The 22,348-nt window shown below is 49.8% G+C and overlaps 1 protein-coding gene across 5 annotated transcripts in view; it reads right to left on the bottom strand.

The window, feature by feature from the left end:
* The window catches only part of CTNNB1 (catenin beta 1), a 254,122-nt gene that overhangs the window by 73,313 nt on the left and 158,461 nt on the right, over positions 1-22,348 (bottom strand). For all 5 annotated transcript variants that reach the window (XM_030209331.1, XM_030209348.1, XM_030209355.1 and 2 more), the window contains exons 10-11: positions 21,912-22,070; positions 21,697-21,816 (exon numbers count right to left, since the gene is read on the bottom strand). In XM_030209331.1, the coding sequence (XP_030065191.1) occupies positions 21,697-21,816; positions 21,912-22,070 (279 nt within the window). The remainder of the gene's footprint in view (positions 1-21,696; positions 21,817-21,911; positions 22,071-22,348) is intronic.

Here is a 22,348-nt window from a genome sequence, read left to right as displayed (position 1 = left end):
GGCAGAATTTAGATCTCAATCCAGCCCCGTAAAACGGAGGGGAGAGGAATGCAGCAGCTCACTGTAACACAAACTCGTCTCAACTCTTGAAGAATCCAATTGAAAAACTTGAACACGAAGTCCTCCTGAACAGGAACTGAAGACTAAACTTGAATCTGAAATGCAACCAGAATATAAACAGTACAGATATCTGGGAGGGGCTATGGATTGATCAGCTATGATTAATGGAAAGAAAATTATCAGGTATGATACATAATTTTACCTTCCATATCATCATGCTGATCAATCCATAGACTGGTGGGATGTACCGAAGCAGTACTCACCCAGGGCGGGACATTGAAATCCCTGACCACAACACTGAAGCTCCAAACCGAGCCTCCGCCCGAGCAGCCACAGTCAAGCGGTAATGCCTGGAGAAGGTATGGGCCGATGCCCAAGTTGCTGCCTTGCATATCTCTTCCAAGGAGACGGACCCGGCCTCTGCCATCGAGGCCGCCTGAGCTCTAGTGGAGTGAGCCTTCAGCTGAATAGGAGGCACCTTCCCCGCGGCCACATAAGCCGCTGCAATGGCTTCCTTGACCCATCTTGCCACTGTAGGCTTAGCAGCCTGCAGACCCTTACGAGGACCTGCAAACAGGACAAACAGATGATCCGATTTCCGGAAATCATTGATCACTTCCAAGTATCTGATGATGACTCGTCTCACATCCAGAAATTTGAGAGCAGAGTATTCCTCTGGGTAGTCCTCCCTACGAAAGGAAGGGAGACAGAGCTGCTGATTCACATGGAAGCGAGAAACAACCTTGGGCATGAAGGAAGTCACTGTACGAATAGACACTCCTGCCTCAGTGAACTGCAGAAAGGGCTCTCGACATGATAGCGCCTGGAGCTCGGAAACTCTTCTGGCTGAAGTGATAGCCACCAAAAAGACTGCTTTCAACGTCAGGTCTTTCAGAGATGCCCTTGGCAAGGGTTCAAAAGGCGGCTTCTGCAAGGCTCTTAGCACCAGATTGAGATTCCACGCAGGTACCACTGAGTGCAGAGGAGGGCGCAGGTGATTTAACTCCCTTGAGAAAGCGCACCACATCTGGCTGCGAAGCCAGGGAAGCACCCTTCAGGCGGCCCCTGAAGCAAGCCAGAGCCGCTACCTGGACTTTAAGGGAACTGAGCGACAGGCCTTTCTCCAGATCTTCTTGCAGGAATGCCAACACTGAAGAAATTGGAGCAGTGAAGGGAGAAAGGGAGCCTGCCTCACACCACGATGCAAAGGTACGCCAAACCCTAGCGTAAGCAGTAGAAGTAGAGCGCTTCCTCGCTCTCAGCATAGTGGCGATGACCTTGTCTGAGAAGCCCTTCTTCCTCAGACGCTGCCGCTCAATAGCCAGGCCGTAAGACCAAAGGGGGAGGGATCCTCCATCACCACGGGACCCTGATGTACGAGGCCCCGCTCCGCTGGCAGCCGCAGAGGGCCGTCCACCGAGAGTCTGACTAAGTCCGCATACCAGGGACATCTGGGCCAATCCGGACCCACCAGGATCACCCTGCCCGGATGCTTTGCCACCGGGCCTAGCACCCTGCCCATCATGGGCCAGGGCAGAAACACGTAGAGAAGCTCCTGTGTCGGCCACTGTTGGAGAAGAGCATCTACTCCCAGAGATCGAGGGTCCCGTCCTCTGCTGAAAAAGCGCGGCACTTGGCAATTGGCCGATGACGCCATCAGATCTAGGCTCGGCTGGCCCCAGCGCTTCGTGATGTCCAAGAACGCCTGAGCCGATAGCTGCCACTCTCCGGGATCCAAGGTATTGCGACTGAGAAAGTCCGCCTTGACATTCATGACTCCGGCAATATGGGCCGCCGACAGCTGTTCCAGGTTCGCTTTCGCCCACTGGCATAGATTCATGGCCTCCTTGGCTAGAGGGGCGCTCTTGGTACCTCCCTGGCGATTGACATAGGCCACAGCCGTGCATTGTCCGACAGGACCCGTACTGGCTTCAACGCCAGTACCGAGAGAAACTCCAAAAGGGCCAATCGAATGGCTCTCAGTTCCAGGAGGTTGATAGACCACTTTGCCTCTGCAGGAGACCAGAGCCCCTGCGCTGTCCTTCCCAAGCAGTGGGCTCCCCAGCCCGTCAAAGAGGCGTCCGTCGTGACGACCACCCACTCCGGGGTCCAAAGAGGCATTCCTGCGGACAGCTTGTCCATCCTCAGCCACCAGCTCAGCGCCTTGCGCACCGCTGGATCCAAGGGAAGGTGCACAGCGTAATCCTCCGAAACTGGAGTCCATCGCTGCAGCAGAGATTGCTGTAGAGGTCTCATATGGGCCCTGGCCCAGGGCACTACTTCCATCGTGGCCGTCATAGAGCCCAACAGCTGCACATAGTCCCAAGCCCGAAGAGGAGAGGCTACTAGGAACTGGTCCACCTGAGCCTGAAGCTTGACAATCCGATTGTCCGGCAGGAACACTCTGCCCACTTGGGTGTCGAAACAAACTCCCAGATAATCCATGGACTGAGTCGGGCGCAGCTGGCTTTTCTCCCAGTTGATGATCCACCCCAGGGAGCTCAAAAGAGCAATCACCCGGTCTACAGCTCTGCCGCACTCTGCATAAGAGGGGGCTCGGATCAACCAGTCGTCCAGATAAGGATGGACTTGTACTCCTTCCTTTCGTAGGAAGGCCGCAATGACCACCATTACTTTGGAGAAGGTCCGCGGAGCAGTAGCCAACCCGAACGGGAGGGCTCTGAACTGGAAGTGTCGGCCCAGGACTGCAAAACGCAGAAAGCGTTGATGAGGAGGCCAGATGGGAATATGCAAGTAAGCTTCCTTGATGTCCAAGGATGCCAGAAACTCCCCTGCCTTCACTGCCGCTGTCAAAGAGCGGAGAGTCTCCATTCGGAAGTGCCGAACTTTCAAGGCACGATTGACCCCTTTGAGGTCGAGGATAGGCCGTACAGAACCTCCTTTCTTTGGTACCACAAAGTAAATGAAGTAACGTCCCTTGCCAAGCTGATCTTCTGGCACCGGAACAACCGCACCCAGGCGGATCAGATTGTCCAAAGTCTGCTGCACTGCCACAGCTTTGACCGCAGACTTGCAGGGAGCGTGCACAAACCCGTCTCTTAAGGATCGGCAGAACTCTAGCTTGTAGCCGTCTCTGATGACTTCCAGCACCCAAGCGTCTGAAGTTACCCTGGTCCACTCGCCCAGAAACGAGGACAGGCGTCCTCCAATCTGCACTGGGCCATGGACCAGGGCCCCGTCATTGGGTACGAGACCCTGGGGGAGGACGAACCTCCGGGACAGCGATCACTGCGAAAGGAATGCTGCTTGGGGGAGAAGTTCCTCTTGAAGGAAGAGGGGGCAGATGAGCCCGACTTGCCCGGGCGATACCGACGGGCTTCCTGAAACTGTCCTTTGGAGGAACCGGGGCGAGCCCCACTGGCCCGAGCCCTGACCTCTGGTAACCTCTTGCCCTTAGACGTGACGAGATCGGTCACAATTATGTCCAGCTCGACCCCAAAGAACAGCTTGCCTTTAAAAGGCAACTTAGCCAGGCGAGACTTAGAGGCATGGTCAGCAGACCAATGCTTCAGCCAAAGCCAACGCCGCGCAGAGACTGTCTGAGCCATACCTTTAGCTGAGGCTCTCAAGACATCACACAGCAAGTCTGCCAAGTAAGCCAAGCCCGATTCCAGGGCCGGCCAATCAGCCCTCAAGGAAGGATCTGAGGGGGAAGCCCGCTGCACAATCGTCAGGCACGCCCTGGCCACATAGGAGCCGCAAACTGAGTCCTCCATACTCAAAGCAGCCGCCTCGAAGGACGACCTTAAGGCCGCCTCCAATCTTCTGTCTTGGGCGTCCTTTAGGGCCGTGCCACCTTCCACCGGCAACGCCGTTTTCTTAGTCACCGCAGTGATTAAAGAATCCACGGTAGGCCAAAGAAAGGCCTCCCGTTCACCTTCAGGCAGAGGATAGAGGCGGGACATAGCCCTAGCCACTTTGAGGCTCGCTTCCGGGACATCCCATTGAGCCGAAATTAAGGTGTGCATGGCATCATGCACGTGGAAGGTTCTAGGCGGGCGCTTCATCCCCAGCATAATGGCGGAGCCAACAGAGGCTGAGGGAGAGACGTCCTCCGGAGAGGAACTCTTCAAAATGCTCATGGCCTGCACTAACAGGTTGGGCAAATCCTCTGAGCGAAAGATCCGCGCTGCAGAGGGGTCATCCGCTCCATCCGAGCGGGAATCCGTCTCCTCCAAGGAATCCCCAAAGGACCGTTGTGAGAACTCAGATACGCTGCCCTCATCTACATCCGAGGAGACAGAGTCCTCTAGGGCCTGGAAATCCACCCGAGGGCGTTTGCTTCCGGAGGCCTCAACCCCTTTATCAGACAGTGGGGCAAGGGCAGCGTTTTGCATAAGAAAAGCCTGATGCAGCAGCAAAATGAACTCAGGGGAGAATCCCCCCAAACTGTGCACTTCTGCAGCTTGGGCCACGGCCCTAGACGCACCCTCAACCGGCGCTCGCAAGAGCGGGGGAGAAACGTGCTGTGCATTCAAAATGGCGTCCGGCGCGAAACTCCGAGAAGGAGCCGCGCGGGAAGAACGGCACTTAACTTTGGCCGCTTTCTTACCGTCGCCCTAATCAAGGGCGACCATAGTATTAACGTCTCCCAGCTCGAGGGCGGCCCAAGAAGAAGCCGTCCGAGCAGAGTGGCCGGCCAACATGGAGTGGGCGAGCAGCGGGGGATGGGCGCTTATGGCGGGAAAAACCGCTGCAGCGGAGGAAGAACCGGGACACTGACCGGACTCCAAACTGATGTTCAACAAAGGCGACTCAGGCTTTGAAACCCCCGCATCCTCGATAGACGCACCCACGCGGACCGGAGAGCGAATCTTCGCGCTCTCGCCCTCCGACGCCATAGGCCATGTGGAGACCGAACGGGGAACCCCCTGCCCGCTATAAAAAGGTAAAATTACCTGCTTCTCGCTCCGAGCTGTAACGAACTGGTGTCCCAGTGAGCAGCTGCAATAAACGTTGAAATAAATGTTGAAATAAACGCCCTTAAAGGACGTCCAAATTTTTTTTTTTTTTTTTTTTTTAACGGAGCCAGCGGGAGTGGGGAGAAAAGGAGGGACCTGGCACCACCAGGTTTGCACTTGCTCAAGAAGAGCCCTCAACCCCAGGTACTCAACAAAACCTAAAAATTAGGCTTGGAGACCTAGCCAGAGCCGCTGCTGTGTGTGACCACCACCTGCTGAGATAGAGAACATACTGCGGAGTTTACGGCAGCACATGATCACATATAGGGAGGCAAAAGGATTGCTCTCTATCTCCACCTGCTGGTAGATGGACACAACCCACCAGTCTATGGATTGATCAGCATGATGATATGGAAGGATAGCAGTTCTTTCTTGAAGGTAAAGGGTTTATAGTAAAATTATGTCTTACCTGTTAGGAACTGGGCAACGTTCTGGGGATGAGGAGCTCCATCTTAACCAGGGTGGGGCCAGGCTGCTGGCGTCAGCATTCAAAAAAGAGATAGAGCAGCTTTTAAACTAGATATGGGGGAAAGGCCGACAGTTGCACAACAGCGCATAGTTCGGGATAAGGTATCTTGCAAGGATATCTCACAAACAGGGAAGAGACGGTCTCTGGATAGTGAGGTTACACAAGAGAGCATGGTAGGCCAGGTGCCCTTAAATACAACTAAAGATCAGACAAAAGATGGCAAATCAATAGTGTCAAGCACTAAGCATCATGCAAATAGGAACAAACATACTCTGAAATTATATGCAAATGCTAGGGAGTCTAAGAAATAAGATGGGAGAGTTGGAATATATTGCACTAAATGAAAAATTGGACATCATATGCAATACTGAGACCTGGTGGAAGGAGGATAACCAGTGGGACACTGTCTTACCGGGGTACGAAGTATATCATAGTGATAGGCTGGACCTTGGAGGTGTAGCATTGTATTATTAACAAGAGCCTTGACTCAGATAGATTACAAATTCGGCAGGACACAAATCACACCTTTGAATCATTGTGGGTTAAAATTCCATGTATAAAAGGGAAAAGGACGGTGATAGGCGTGTACTACTGTCCGCCCCACCAGGATGAGCCGGTAGATGCAGAAATGAGAAATCAGACGCAAACAAAATGGGCAATGCGATAGTAATGGGTGACTTCAATTACCCAAATATAGACTGGGTAAATGTAACATCGGGACACGCTAGAGAGGTACAATTCCTTGATGAAATCAAGGACAGCTTTACGGAGCAGCTGGTGTAGGAGCCGACGAGAGAAGGAAAAATTCTAGACTTGGTCCTTAGTGGAGCACATGATCTGGTGAGGGACGTTATGGTACTGGGGCCGCTTGATAACAGTGATCATAATATGATCAGTTTTGATATCAACCTTGAAGTAACTATACCTAGGAAGTCAAATACGTTAGCGTTTAACTTTAAAAAAAGGAAACTATGATAAAATGAGAAAAACGGTATTAAAAAAAAAAAAAATTAGGGGGGCAACAGAGGGTAAAAACTGTACAACAGGCGTGGATGCTGTTCAAAAGTACCATCCTAGAGAACCAGGCCAAACATATTCCGCAAATTACAAAAGAAAGACGGAAGTCCAAAAGACAGCCGGCGTGGTTGAAAAGTAAGGTGAAGAAAGCTATTAGGGCTAAAAGAAACGCCATCAGAAAATGGAAGAAGGAACCGTCTGAAAATAACAAGAAGCAACATAAGGAGTGACAAAGCAAATGCAAGGCGCAGATAAAGAAGGCCAAGAGGGACTTCGAAAAAAAGATAGAGGCAAAAAAACATTGTAAAAAAATTTTTCAGTACATTAAAAGCAGGAAACCGGCAAGAGAATCGGTTGGGCCGCTGGATGACCGAGAGGTAAAAGGGGCGATCAAGGATGACAAAGACGTAGCGGAGAGATTGAATGAATTCTTTGCTTCGGTCTTCACTGAGGAACATTTGGGTGGGATACCGGTGCCGGAAATGGTATTCGAAGCTGACGAATTGGAGAAACTTAATGAATTCTCTGTAAATCTGGAGGATGTAATGGGGCAGTTCTACAAACTGAAGAGTAGCAAATCTCCTGGACTGGATGGTATTCATCCCAGAGTACTGATAGAACTGAAAAATGAGCTTGCGGAGCTATTGTTAGAAATATGTAATTTATCCTTAAAATCGAGCGTGGTACCGGAAGATTGGAGGGTGGCCAATGTAAAGCAGATTTTTAAAAAAGGTTCCAGAGGAGATACGGGAAATTATAGACCGGTGAGTCTGATGTCGGTGCTGGGCAAAATGGTAGAGACTATTATTAATAACAAAATTACAGAGCATATTCAAAAGCACGGACTAATGAGTCATTGAGGGGCATAATCGACCGCGAACGCCCATCTCCATGGGCGTCTATCTGCAAGGACGGGTCCGCGAAGGGGCGGGACAGACCGTATTTTCAAAAAACATGGGTGTACACCTTTTGTTTCACTGGCATAGATTCATGGCTTCCTTGGTTAGAGGGGCGCTCTTGGTACCTCCCTGGCGGTTGACATAGGCCACAGCCGTGGCATTGTGCGACAGGACCCGTACTGGCTTCAACGCCAGTACCGGGAGGAACTCCAAAAGCGCCAACCGAATGGCTCTGAGTTCCAGGAGGTTGATATACCACTTTGCCTCTGCAGGAGACCAGAGCCCCTGCGCTGTCCTTCCCAAGCAGTGGGCTCCCCAGCCCGTCAAAGAGGCGCCAATCGTGACGACAATCCACTCCGGGGTCACAAGAGGCATCCCTGCAGACAACTTGTCTGTCTTCAGCCACCAGCTCAGCGCCTAGTGCACTGCTGGGTCCAAGGGAAGGCGCACAGCATAATCCTCCGACACCGGAGTCCAGCGCTGCAGCAGAGAGTGTTGTAGTGGTCTCATATGAGCCCTGGCCCAGGTCACTACTTCCATCGTGGCCCCAAGCGGATCAGATTGTCCAAGGTCTGCTGCACTGCCACAGCTTTGACCGGAGACTTGCAGGGAGAGAGTACAAACCCGTCTCTTAAGGGTCGGCAGAACTCTAGCTTGTAGCCGTCTCTGATGACTTCCAGCACCCAAGCGTCTGAAGTTACCCTGGTCCACTCGCCCAGAAACGAGGACAGGCGTCCTCCAATCTGCACTGGGCCATGGACCAGGACCCCGTCATTGGGTACGAGACCCTGGGGGAGGACCGGAGGGCGCACCTCCGGGACGGCGGTCTCTGCGAAAGGAATGCTGCTTGGGGGAGAAATTCCTCTTGAAGGAAGAGGGGGCAGAGGAGCCCGACTTGCCCGGGCGGTACCAATGGGCTTCCTGAAACCGTCCTCTGGAGATACCGGGGCGAGCACTGCCCCGAGCCCTGACCTCTGGTAACCTCTTGCCCTTAGACGTGCCGAGATCGGTCACAATTTTGTCCAGCTCGACCCCAAAGAGCAGCTTGCCTATAAAAGGCAACTTAGCCAGGCGGGACTTAGAGGCGTGGTCAGCAGACCAATGTTTCAGCCAAAGCCACCGCCGCACAGAGACTGTCTGAGCCATACCTTTAGCCGAGGCTCTCAAGACATCATACAGTAAGTCTGCCAAATAAGCCAAGCCCGATTCCAGGGCCGGCCAATCAGCCCTCAAGGAAGGATCCGAGGGGGAAGCCCGCTGCACCATCGTCAGGCACGCCCTGGCCACATAAAAGCCGCAAACTGAGGCCTGCAAACTTAAGGCAGCCGCCTCGAAGGACGACCTTAAGGCCGCCTCCAATCTTCTGTCTTGGGCGTCATTTAGGGCCATGCCACCTTCCACCGGCAACGCCGTTTTCTTAGTCACCGCAGTGATTAAAGAATCCACGGTAGGCCAAAGAAAGGCCTCCCGTTCACTTTCAGGCAAAGGATAGAGGCGGGACATAGCCCTAGCCACTTTGAGGCTCGCTTCCGGGACATCCCATTGAGCCGAAATTAAGGTGTGCATGGCATCATGCACGTGGAAGGTTCTAGGTGGGCGCTTCGTCCCCAGCATAATGGCGGAGCCAACAGGGGCTGAGGGAGAGACGTCCTCTGGAGAGGAAATCTTCAAAATGCTCATGGCCTGCACTAACAGGTTGGGCAAATCCTCTGAGCGAAAGATCCGCGCTGCAGAGGGGTCATCCGCTCCATCCGAGCGGGAATCCGTCTCCTCCAAGGAATCCCCAAAGGACCGTTGGGAGAACTCAGATACGCTGCCCTCATCTACATCAGAGGAGACAGAGTCCTCTAAGGCCTGGGAATCCACCCGAGGGCGTTTACTTCCGGGGGCCTCAACCCCTTTATCGGACAAGGGAGAAGGGGCAGCGTTTTGCATAAGGAAGGCCTGATGCAGCAGCAAAATAAACTCGGGGGAGAAACCCCCCAGACTGTGCACTTCAGCAGCCTGGGCCACAGCCCTAGACGCACCCTCAACCGGCGCTCGCAAGAGCGGGGGAGAAACATGCTGCGCATCCAAGATGGCGTCCGGCGCGACACTCCGCGAAGGAGCCGCGCGGGAAGAACGGCGCTTAACTTTAGCCGCTTTTTTGCCGTCGCCCAAATCAAGGGCGGCCATGGCATTAATGTCTCCCAGCTCAAGGGCGGCCCAAGAAGAAGCCGTCCGAGCAGAGTGGCCGGCCAAGATGGCGGAGGCGAGCAGCGGGGGATGGGCATTTATGGCGGGAAAAACCGCCGCACCGAAGGAAGACCCGGGACACTGACCGGCCTCCGAACTGACACCCAACAAGGGCGAATCAGACTTTAAGACCCCCGCATCCCCGCTAGAAGCGCACACGCGGTCCGGGGAGCGATTCTTCGTGCCCTCGCCCTCCGACGCCATAGGCCACGTGGAGATTGATCGGGGAACCCCCTGCCTGCTATAAAAAGGTAAAAATTACCTGCTTCTCGCTCCGAGCTGTAACGACCTGGTGTCCCAGTGAGTAGCTGCAATAAACGTTTAAATAAACGTCGAAATAAACGCCTTTAAGGACGTCCAAAAATTTTTTTTTTTTTAATGGAGCCAGCGGGAGGGGGAAAAAAGGAGGGACCTGGCGCCACCAGGTTTGCACTTGCTCAAGAAGAGCCCTCAACCCCAGGTACTCAACAAAACCTAAAAATTAGGCTTGGAGACCTAGCCAGAGCTGCTGCTGTGTGTGACCACCACCTGCTGAGATAGAGAACATACTGAGGAGTTTCCGGCAGCACATGACCACATATAGGGAGGCAAAAGGATTGCTCTCTATCTCCACCTGCTGGTAGATGGACACACCCCACCAGTCTATGGATTGATCAGCATGATGATATGGAATTATATCTAATTCTGAATCACGCTATGGCCCCTATACACATTCTTTTCCTTGCCCTGTCCCTTTCTAGTCTTTTCCCTCACCCCCTACTTCTCTCCACTCCGCTCTAGGTGCCCTTTACATCTAAATCTTCTTCCCAGTTGCTAAAGTACCTCAGTCGTTCATGGCCCCTATTCACATTCTCTTCCTAGCCCTGTCCCTTCCTAATCTGTTCCCTCACTCCCTACCTCTCTCCGCTACAGGAACTCACTGCCCATCCATCAACTTCATCACCTCACCTTCTCTCCTACCCTCTTCCTCCCTCTTGGCTTTTAATCTCCATCTCTTTCTTCCTTCCATTTTGCCTTCCCCATTCCACCTAAATACCTCTCGCCTTCGACGCCTTCGTGGCCACACCTCTCCTACTCTCCTCCGCTCTCTTTTACTCCTTCTCTTATCAGCCGGTGACATCAATCCCAATCCTGGCCCTCCTCACCAACTATTATCTACAGATCTCACCGCAACCTCTCTAACCTCATCTTTATTCCTCTACTCCGCCCTTCTCTTGCGCCCTATGGAATGCCCGCTCTATCTGTAACAAACTCCCCTATATCCAAGACCTCTTTATCTCGCGTCACCTCCATCTGCTCGCCATAACAGAAACCTGGCTCTGCCCTGATGACTCTGCTTCAGTCGCAGCCCTCTGCCATGGCGGTTATTTTTTTCCATATACTCCTCGCCCTGCTGGTCACGGGGGCGGTGTTGTACTCCTCTCTCCCTCCTCCAGATTTCAACCCCTTCTTCCACCTCAATCTCACTGTTTTTCCTCCTTTGAAGTCCACTCTATCCGCCTTTTCTCTCCTCTGCCTCTTCGAATAGCGGTCATTTATCGTCCCCCTGATAAGTCCCTTTCATCCTTTCTCAGTGACTTTGATGCCTGGCTTGCCTTCTTCCATGATCCTTCCTCCCCCTCTCTCATCCTTGGTGACTAATATTCCTGCTAATGATCCTTCCAACTCTTATATTTCCAAGTTACTCGCTTTAACATCCTCCTTTAATCTCCAACTATGCTCCACCTCCCCCACTCATCAAAATGGTCAGTGTCTTGATCTCATCTTCTCCTCCAACTGTTCACCCTCTAGTTTCCTTGCCTCTGATCTTCCCCTCTCTGATCACCATGTTATAACTTTCACACTTAAATCTCCTCCCTCCCAGTCCCGACCTATCTTATCTAATTTATCTAGGAATCTTCCCTTCATCTCTATCCTCCCATGTTTCAAACCTCCTCTCTACTTTGGCACCATCCACGTCTGTCAACGAGGCTGTTTCTTCTTACAACAATACTCTATCCTCTGCCTTAGACTCTCTTGCACCTTTGATGACCCGCCCTATAAGGTGTACAAAACCCCAACCTTGGCTGACTTCTAGTATCCGCTACCTATGTTCCTGTACCCGCTCCACCAAATGCCTCTGGCGGAAATCTCGGGCCCTTGCTGATTTCTTACACTAAGTTCATGCTGACCTCCTTCCAATCTGCTCTTTTACGCGCCAAACAAGATTATTATATCCAACTGACCAACTCTCTTGGTTCTAACCCTCAACTGCTCTTCACCACATTGAACTCTCTCCTCAAGGTGCCCCCTCCCCCAACTCCCCCTTCATTATCTCCTCAGACCCTTGCTGAATCCTTTCATGACAAGGTTCAAAAGATAAACCTTGAATTCTCTACCTCGCCACCTCTCCCCTCCACTAGTCCGTTCCCCTCTCTCTCCATCCCCTCATTCCTTTTCCTCCTTTCCTGAAGTTACTATAGAGGAAACTATACTTCTTCTCCTTTCTTCCTCAAAATGTACCATCTGTTCCTCTGATCCCATTCCCACCCACCTTCTTAATGCTATCTCACCTGCTCTTATTCCTTTTATCTGTCACATTCTCAACCTCTCACTTTCCACTGCAACTGTCCCTACTGCCTTTAAACATGCTGTGGTCACACCTATCCTTAAGAAGCCTTCACTCGACCCTACTTGTCCCTCTAATTACCGACCCATCTCCCTCCTCCCTTTTCTCTCCAAATTACTTGAGCGTGCTGTTCACCACCGCTGCCTTGATTTTCTCTCCTCACATGTTATTCTTGACCCACTACAATCTGGTTTTCGCCCTCTCCACTCAACCAAAACTGCGCTTACTAAAGTATCCAATGACCTATTACTGGCTAAATCCAAAGGTCAATATTCCATCCTCATTCTTCTCGATCTTTCTGCTGCTTTTGACACTGTCGATTACAGCATACTCCTCGATACCCTGTCCTCACTTGGATTCCAGGGCTCTGTCCTTTCCTGGTTCTCTTCCTACCTCTCCCTCCACACCTTCAGTGTTCACTCTGGTGGATCCTCTTCTACTTCTATCCCTCTGCCTGTCGGCGTACCTCAGGGTTCTGTTCTTGGTCCCCTCCTCTTTTCTATCTACACTTCTTCCCTTGGTTCATTAATCTCATCCTATGGCTTTTTCTACCATCTCTATGCTGATGACTCCCAAAGCTACCTTTCTACCCCTGATATCTCACCTTGCATCCAAACCAAAGTTTCAGCGTGCTTGTCTGACATTGCTGCCTGGATGTCTCAACGCCACCTGAAATTAAACATGACCAAAACTGAGCTTCTCATTTTCCCCCCCCAAACCCACCTCCCCACGTTTTCTATTTCTGTTGATGGCTCTCTCATTCTCCATGTCTCCTCAGCTCGAAACCTTGGGGTCATCTTTGACTCTTCGCTCTCCTTCTCTGCTCATATCCAGCAGATCGCCAAGACCTGCGTCTTTCTTTACAACATCCGTAAAATCCGCCCCTTTCTTTCCGAGCACTCTACCAAAATCCTCATCCACACCCTTGTCACCTCTCGCTTAGACTACTGCAATCTACTTCTTGCTGGCCTCCCACTTAGTCACCTCTCCCCTCTCCAGTCGGTTCAAAACTCTGCTGCCCGTCTCGTCTTCCGCCAGGGTCGCTTTACTCATACTACCTCTCCTCAAGTCGCTTCACTGGCTCCCTATCCGTTTTCGCATCCTGTTCAAACTTCTTCTACTAACCTATAAATGTACTCACTCTGCTGCACCCCAGTATCTCTCCACATTCGTCCTTTCCTACACCCCTTCCCGTGCACTCCGCTCCATGGATAAATCCTTATCTGTTCCCTTCTCCACTACTGCCAACTCCAGACTTCGTGCCTTCTGTCTCGCTGCACCCTACGCCTGGAATAAACTTCCTGAGCCCATACGTCTTGCCCCATCCTTGGCCACCTTTAAATCTAGACTGAAAGCCCACCTCTTTAACATTGCTTTTGACTCGTAACCACTCGCCTCAACCTACCCTCCTCTCCTCCTTCCTGTACACATTAATTGATTTGATTACTTTATTTTTTGTCTATTAGATTGTAAGCTCTTTGAGCAGGGACTGTCTTTCTTCTATGTTTGTGCAGCGCTGTGTACGCCTTGTAGTGCTATACAAATGCTAAATAGTAGTAGTATCAAAAGCATCATGCTGCCCAGGCCAAGTGCTTTCAACACTACTCCTCGGCTTGGCTACTTGCCCAAGGAGTTCTTCAGCCTTCTCTGCTGCAGAGAGCCCGCAAACTCCACTACACTGCGCATCAAGTTCTGTACACAAAGTCTACCTTCCTGCAGAAAATCACAGGGGGGAAAGAAAGAGAACAAAAGAATGCTGTGCCTGCCTCAGATTTACTGGACTCACATCTAGACTGCACGAAAGCACTGAGGGGCAGGCCCTTTCCTGCACATAGGGAGAACTTGTTCTCCTGATGGGCTCTTCTGACACAGACACTCAGCAAAGCACCAGAATCAAATGGATGATGGACAAAGCATGGGCCTCTAGGACTGGTTAGGGCAAAGCCATAGTCAACATAGATGCTCGAGGCTTCAGCCAATATTTACTCCAAATCCTTCTGCAAGAGGGCTCTGAGCTGCTCCGTGGGGCAGGCATTGGTAAAAGATGGGGCCAATGCCAGCCTAAGAGATGGAGCCGAATCAGGCGGCTAGTCTTGGTGGTGAGACTTGTGGACTGGAACAGACTCCACGGAGTGGGAACGGTCCTCTCAGTGCCAACACTTCTCAGGTACTGGCGTTGCCGATGACTCAGAGTTTCTGGCACCATGCTTTTGAGAGGGTCCGACGATGTTGCTCCTTCGTCTTTTGCTTGATGCCGACGAGAATGAATGAACCCTAGTGTGTCCTCCAAATGTGATCCAATGTTGCTCAGTCGTGCCTAGGACCTGACAGAAGGCTTCTCGACTCTGTAGAAAAGAACCCACAATTTTAGAACAGAGGAGACAATTAGAGGCCTTGCAGTCAGGTCCTAGGCACAGCAAGCACTAATTGTGAGAGTCAGAGATTACCTTGTTGCATCAAGTACATTTCTTAAAATCATTGCGAGTTTTAAGGGACACTCCGTTAAAACAGCAGAAGCAAAATCAAAAGTTTTTTTTTTTTACAAAAAAAAAAAAAGAAAAGAAAAGATACCCGACAGTACCTCAAGCCTAGGAGGGCCGATGGGTGCTGCAATAACGGAAACAGGCTGAAATGCCTACGGAAATTAAAAGGGGGTTTGGGAACAATTGAAGAACATAAAGAAAGTCCCATGTACCGAGAGAAGGCCCCAGACCGGGGGGGATGGGGGGGTGTGGGGTGAAAGAGACACACACAAAAAGAATTACACACTAAGGAGAGCCAACCAGAATGCAACTGCTGTGCTCCGTGGAAGAACATGCTGCTGGTTCAGAATCCTCACATCAAGTCGGTATGGCACTGCCAAAGGCTTCAGAAAAATCCAGAACGCTGGGTAGAATTTGTACTGGGCTCTGTCAGATGACATCATCCAATATGTGGCAATGTAATTTCCTGCAAGTGCTCAGAGAAAGAGAAAAAGATGCTTAACATCCTTCCAGAGGAGCAGATTGGGGCTCCTGTTTGATAGGTCACTTAAGAGCCAGGGACATAGGGGGACCATTTCTTAGTCATATTTCTGTAACCAACTGAAATAGGATGACTTTCTCTGGTCTCCACTTTAGGAACTGTGTCCAGCTTGAAGACTGCCGACACCTGTTTAATGAGGACAGGACGCGCTTCCTGCTGAAATAAGTGGATCAATGGAAAGTGCTCTCCAGGGCATTCAATCTTTAAAGAGGAGCTGGATCCTGCAGATCCTGCTCCAAGGTCAAGCCATGACAAGGCAGAAGATCCTCCAAGCCCCCACTACCCTCCTGGACATGCTTGGAAGGGGGATGGAGGTGGGGCAAGCACTCCATCGGTGTGGCCTGGGCAGGGGACCGGTACCCAAGGGTTGGTTCCCCACAGCTCCCAAAGTCAAATCCTGTGCCTGCTGGCCTCCCCAGGAGCCACATGACACAAATCCAAGATGACCATGGGTAGTTGACACCCAGGGCTGGTCATTTTTTAACACCCCCCTCCAAAATCCAGTACTAGGCATACCGAGAATACAAAACACTCAGGACCTAAAGAGCAATTCTACCATACCATAAGCAGTCATTTCTACGAGCCACACAAGGAAAAGGAAAGCATCTTAAACACTACAGTGAGCACTAGAACATCAATTCACCTATTGTAAAACGAAACCAGACAGAATAGTACAAATCGTTGAACCTGCACAGTCAATGCCAACTGAAAGCCATGTCTTTTTCACAAACACAGATACACCCTAATCCACTATAGAATAAGTAATCAAACTTTCTATTTAGACAAAAATTAAACTGAACCCCCAAGATGCAAGACTCTGCATACAATGCAACACCACAGAAACAGAAAATGTCCCCTAGTACTATGCCTAGTAGTAGTAGTACTGTGCAAAATATAAAGACAGATGTAAATTTGAAAAAACTAAAGTACCAACCACCACTTTACAAATTAACAAACAAAACAAATATAGAAAATAAAATACCATTTTATTGGACTAATACATTTAGCTTTCAGAGGCCAAAACATCCTTCCTCAATACAGTATAGTGCTGTTACAGTATCCTATCCTGACCTGACAAAGGGGGTTTTGTTCTCCGAAAGTTAGTCAAAATTTATTAAAATTAGTCCAATAAAAAGATTACCTTGTTTACATGTTCTATTATAAACATTAATACAGCTACAATACTACTTTATCCTAAAGCAAAAAAATATATATATTTTATTTACAGTTTGTCTCTGGTTTCTGCTTTCCTCATCTTTTCACTGTCTTCCTTCCATCCAGCATCTGTCTTCGTTCTCTCTCCTCTGCCATCCAGTGTCTGCCCTCTCTGCTGTCCCCTCCATCCAATGTCTGCCCTCTCTCCCTGCCCCTTCCATCCACATCTGCCCTCTATCTCTGCTCCTTTCATCCACCATCTGCCCGTCTGCCCTCTCTCTCTCCCCCCTTCCATTCACTGTCTGCCCTTTCTATCCCTTCCATCCATTGTCTGCCCTTTCTCTCTGCCCCTTCAATCCACCATTTGCCCTCCCTCTCCCATCCATGCAGTGTCTGCCCTCCCTCTCTGCCCCTTCCATCCAGGATGTCCCCTCTCTGCCCCTTTTTTCAGCCCCCAGTTCCAGCCCCCTTATCCCACCTGCCCCTAGTTCTAGCCCCAGCCCACATCTCCCACCTGCCCCCCCCCTTTTAGCACCACTATCCCACCAGTCCCCAGTTTCAGCCCCTGCCATTTTCTCCCACCAGTCCCGAGCTTCAGCCCCCAGCCACTTCTCTCAGTCTCCTTTTCAGCTCCTAGTCCCCACAGTTTCAGCCCCTACCCCTTTTCAGTCCACAGTCCCAGCCCCCTTATTCCACCTAACCTCCTTTTCAGCCCCCCATTCCAGCCCCCTTCATCCACATGCCTTGCATTAGGGCCCCCCTTTTCAGCCCCAGACCCATTCTCCCACCTGACCCAGGCATGACCCCCATGGCCCCTTCTGAGACCCCAGTTGCAGCCCCCTTCTCCCATCTGAGAACCCCCCTCCTTCCTCCCATCTGAGAGCCCCCTCCCCACCCTCTTCCCATCTGAAAACCCCCTCTCCACCTGAGAACCCCCTCCCTCCTCCCATCTGAAAACCCCCTCTCCACCTGAGAACCCCCTCCCACCCCCCTTCTCCCATCTGAGAACCCCCCCCCCAACCCGACCACCAGCTCCGTCGACAGACAGCCCTCTTCTCCTGCCTGCCACCACCCTGCCTTTAAAAAAAAAATCTGTGAAGTGGTGTGGCAGGCAGTGCCTCGCGTCTGCCCTGCTAGTAAAAGAAGCAAATCTCCTCGTCATCGTTGGGCCTTCCCTCACTGTGTCCTGCCCTCCTCTGAGGTAACTTCCTATTTCCACAAGGGCGGGACATAGTGAGGGAAGACCCGAGAAAGAGGAGGTGATTTGCTTCTTTTACAAGCAGGGCAGACGCGAGGCGCTGCCTGCCATGCCACTTCACTTTTTTTTTTTTTTTAAAGGGTGGGAGCAGCATGAGTGGTGCACCCCCCTCCACCTGCTGACATCTAGGGCAGACCGCCCCCACTGCTCCGCCCTTGGTAAGCCACTGGACCATGGCTTGTGTGCAAAACTGTGTATCTGCAATAAGCACCCAAGACTGCTTATTGAAATCTGCACAGATGCCAGACTGCCAAGGAGGTTTAATTGACAGGATATGGCGAAAGCATGATTGGCCTGGCCTGAAGCCAGTAGGTGGAGCTTGCTACCATATTGAATCACCCAAAACAATAGCAAATGCTTATTAGAAATAACGACTGCCTGTACATGGCTTGGCATGGACCAATAGTTTGCTTTGGTTTGAGTGTATCAGCCTTGTCACGTGATGCCGTCAATTAAATTTCCTTGCTAACTGCTCCAGAAGAGTCCTGTAGCCAGGCTCTGTCAGCCCGGAAGGTCCTGCCCCCACAATCTGGTCTTGCTGAGCAAGTAGCTGTGGAAACCTGACAACTGTCACATGAACTGTAGCATCAAGGCATACTAGCTTACTCACTGCTCCCCAAAGTGCCCAAACACAGCAATCTCCCAGTGGGTCTGCTGAAGATTAGAAGCTCAGCTGTACATCCGTTCCAGAGCTTGCAGAGAGACTGGCAGATTACTTCCAACTTGTGGAAAGACATCCTTTTATTTTTAGTAAAACTTTATATAGACAAACTGCTGGCAGCCGGCTCCCATACACCCACTTTTTGTTATGACTGCAAAGCTGTGAGAGGGGGTCCAGCCCCCATTGGCAAGGGCCTGAGGGTCTGTGCCAGGTGCTCAGACCACAGCCTGAAACGAAGGGGTCCTAATCAAAAAGAGGCTAAATGCACCCCAAAATTCAATTGGGGAATGGGTCACCTGGAAGAATGACCAAGTCAAAAGATTCTACCAACACACCACTGGGTGTAGCTGGTGCTGTGAGAGTCAGAGGAAAAAATCAACCAGCTGCACCAATCCAACCTGAAGACATCTATTGGAAGGTAAAGAAATACTGGCTGCACCTATTATACTGTGATGTCACTGAAATTGGTCTTTTCTTATTTTCATCTGCTGGTTGGAGGACATGACCCACTGGTGTGGACTAGTTTAGCTGGAATAAGGCCCCCTTTCCCACATTGCTGAGGCAGAGTAATTCTCCATGAGGCTTTGTCCCATCTCCCTGGGTTGGCCTTAGGTGGCTTCACACTCAGTGCATGGTATAGAAGCCCCCTCCCCCCCCACCGAACTAGCTCACTCTGATGTGTTTTCGGCAAAGAACCACTTTGAACAAAGCTACCCAGGCAGCAGTCATTAACAGCAGCAGTGCATTTTGTGTTACATTTTTGCACTGCTGTGGGGCCACCATGACCATGTACCTGCTTCAGCTAAGTCAAATGCTATAAAACAGGCCCTAAACACTGTTTCTGATGCTGATTGCAGCCATATCAGCACTGATGCAATCCTCAGGAGCTCCCTCCTGCTTATAAAACAGTCTCTACAGCATTCACACCTCTCGGCTCCCCAAATGCCAGACAAACCATAAGGCTGTCCAACATTACACTCTTCAATGCTTGCCTTTCTGGAAAGCTACCTTTGCCTTTCCGTGCTTTGTCTCTTTTGTGCCCCCGTATATAGCAGGGAAGGACAGGGGTAAGCAGCTTATGAAGTAAATGCATAAGAAAGATGAAGAGAGCACCAGGAGTGGGAAGAAACCTGGACTCCTCCAGGTATCTCCTGGTGGGGGTGGGGTAGAGGCAGAATTCCAACAGGGTCTGAGGACCCCTTCACTTCTGGAGCTGCTGGCTGCACAGTGCCCTGTATAGGCCAGGGGCTCACAAGTGTTTAACTTCACAAGGTGGTAGAGGAGCATAACCCATTCATCCTGGCTGTCTCACTCCCTCTTTCCCCTTTCAAAACTCATCACCATCTCCTATCCATAATCAGAACTGGATGGAGGGGAAGGAAGGAGAACAACAGATCTGGGGGAGGGGGGGCAACAACTAGAAGAGAACAGGTATTTCAAGAACCTGGATCCCTCCTTTCCTCATGTAGCATACACATGTGGCTAATCACAGGACATGCTGTTTTGCCGTCTGTCAAGTTTTGACAACACGTGAACATACCCTTCCAGCTCTTAGTGATACTGTCACAAGACAACTGGTGAGATCTGCTGGTGTGAACACCAAGGGATTTGAGTAAAATATTCATACAGTCACTGTAAAAATGATTTTATGACACTCAGAACTCATGCTACAGGAAGAAACGGTACTTACCTGGCCAGGGTCCTATTTTGGAGAAATGCTTGCAGAAGCCATCTGGTGGCAGGATCTGACACCTGCCATAGCTGGAAGATCTAAAAAGCAGCACTGGGACTGTGGCAAGTGGCCACAGAGTCCCCTTTGGAGCCCCAGAGGAGTTGAGGACCTTATCAGTTTGCACTTTTTAAGGTACTGTGAATTCTTTGCATTTCTTTTGTAATGCTATGGTGAAGCGCAAAGGGAAGGTTAAAAGTTCCAGCACTCTGAAGCTTAGAGATCCCATGAATAGACATCTGCTGCCTAAAGAGTTCACCCACTCATGATACATCATCTACCTCTGGCACTTCTTAGTGTGGGTAGTCACTCCATCTCATTCTCTCTTTGTAGTCCATGTGCTCCAGTAGGATCTTCAATGCTGTCAAAATGGCCCATGGGTTTCCACAAAAATAGGCACTAGAGGTTAAAAAAAAAAAAAAAAAAAAAGAAAGACCCCCCCCCCCCCCCACTATTTGATTGATTTATTTTTTTAATTTACCTCTAGTGCCTCTTCTTTTTGCAGGAACATATCCTCCTCTTTGATTCTTTTTGTTAACCAGTAGGATCTTCCCCAACAGGTGTTCCTTCCCAGAGTGCGATATCTACACTTGCCATGCTAAATCCTCTTAGTCCTTTCTCCATCAAAGGTGGTGTGCCCTAACCTAGCTGACTTGGAATTTTGACTTAACCCACCCCCCTAACACTTTCCAGGATGTCCTTTAAAGTAAACTGTACCACAATCATTTCTCAACAGACTGTAGACAAATTTTCTGAACTGGATAAAGGTTGCTACTATGGATCCAGATTGCAAATTAGATCCCATAAAATGGGTCTCAAACTACAACAACATCCTTTATTAAGGACAGTCAGTCTTGTGTGAAAATTGATTACAAGCTAAAACTATTCATATTTTGAATTTTCCTATTTTTTGCCTTCTATCTTCTGAGTTTTGCTGCATTGTATTTGGACAAGTTGAAATTTTCTGACTGTTACATTTTTATCTGGGCCAACTGAATGAGCTTGAGAGGTGGAAGTTGATGTATCCCTTGATTTGAATTCCTTTTTGGAGACTTCTCAGGAGGATTTTTTTTTTTTTTTTAACAAGTGCTACCCCTCTTGGTTACTCATCTGAACAGTAAAAAAACAAATTACTTAGAGATTTATTTACATAGGAAATATGCAGTTTTCTGGCACCCTGTCCAGATTTTTCTAGATGTGGTAAAGGCAATTCAACTGCAGCGTAAGGAATTCTTAAATTGAAAGCTAGAAGAACTGTGATCGGAGGTACCTTCTTTTAACAGTTTCCCTGTACAAGTTTAGTATCTAAAAGATCTAATTATGTATACTTTGATCCTAGTCAGCTTTAAAGATTTAATTTATAAAGAAGTTACTATTGAGGGTTAAACCCTCCCTTTTTTTTGATTTGGCAAGTTTTATGATGATCTGGATTATCTAAATTTTGATTTCCTGTTTACTTGTATTCACTACTGCTCCCCATATGGGCTCAGTCTTTTTCTGGATGGAAATGCACAATATTTTAAAATAAAAAGAAAAGGAACTTCTGCTGCATGCAAGGTCATGCACTAAGGGGGGGGGGGGGGGGGGGGAGCACCTTACCTGCACAAATAATGGAATGGTATTTAGACCCCTGATTACAATTCGATTGTGAACATCACGTGCCAGGATATGAAGAGCTCCTGTGCAGCCTTCTACAATTTCTTCCATGCGAACTCCTTCCTGAAGAGAGGATTAAATAAACACTGAGAAATTTCCAATCCTACACTTAATAAAACCTCCCACCACTTTGTCAAAGGTTAACTACATGCACATACCACAAATTGCTGCTGTGTCCCACCCATGGAAGTGCGCCGCTGAGTGTCTTGGTGTGCTCGGACCAGAAGCTGAACCAGCCTGGGAATTGCTCCTTGTTCACGTAAAGGCGCATGATTAGCAGGACAAAGGGCAAGGTTACGGATCAGACCAACAGTAGCCTAAAAAGTTAAAAATTAAACTTACCACAAAAATCAAAATTTGCAACATTTCCAAAATAAAGTTTTTATAATGAAGCATTTCAAGGTGAAAAACCATCTTTGCACATATGAAGGGCTATGCAACATCATTGCCAAAGTGTACATGAAGCAGTGGAATCTATGAAGAAAGATGAGCAGGAGTAAGCAACTTTCAACATATCCACACTGATTATGCTTGAGCTGCATCTGCATATGATATAGTTGAGATATATTTTCAAGAACTGGCTCTAACACAGCTG

The sequence above is a fragment of the Microcaecilia unicolor genome, chromosome 1 (genome assembly GCF_901765095.1).
Source record: "Microcaecilia unicolor chromosome 1, aMicUni1.1, whole genome shotgun sequence".
NCBI classification, from domain to species: domain Eukaryota; kingdom Metazoa; phylum Chordata; class Amphibia; order Gymnophiona; family Siphonopidae; genus Microcaecilia; species Microcaecilia unicolor.
Note: the sequence above shows the minus strand (reverse complement) of the source record. Positions and strands in the feature narration are given on the sequence as shown.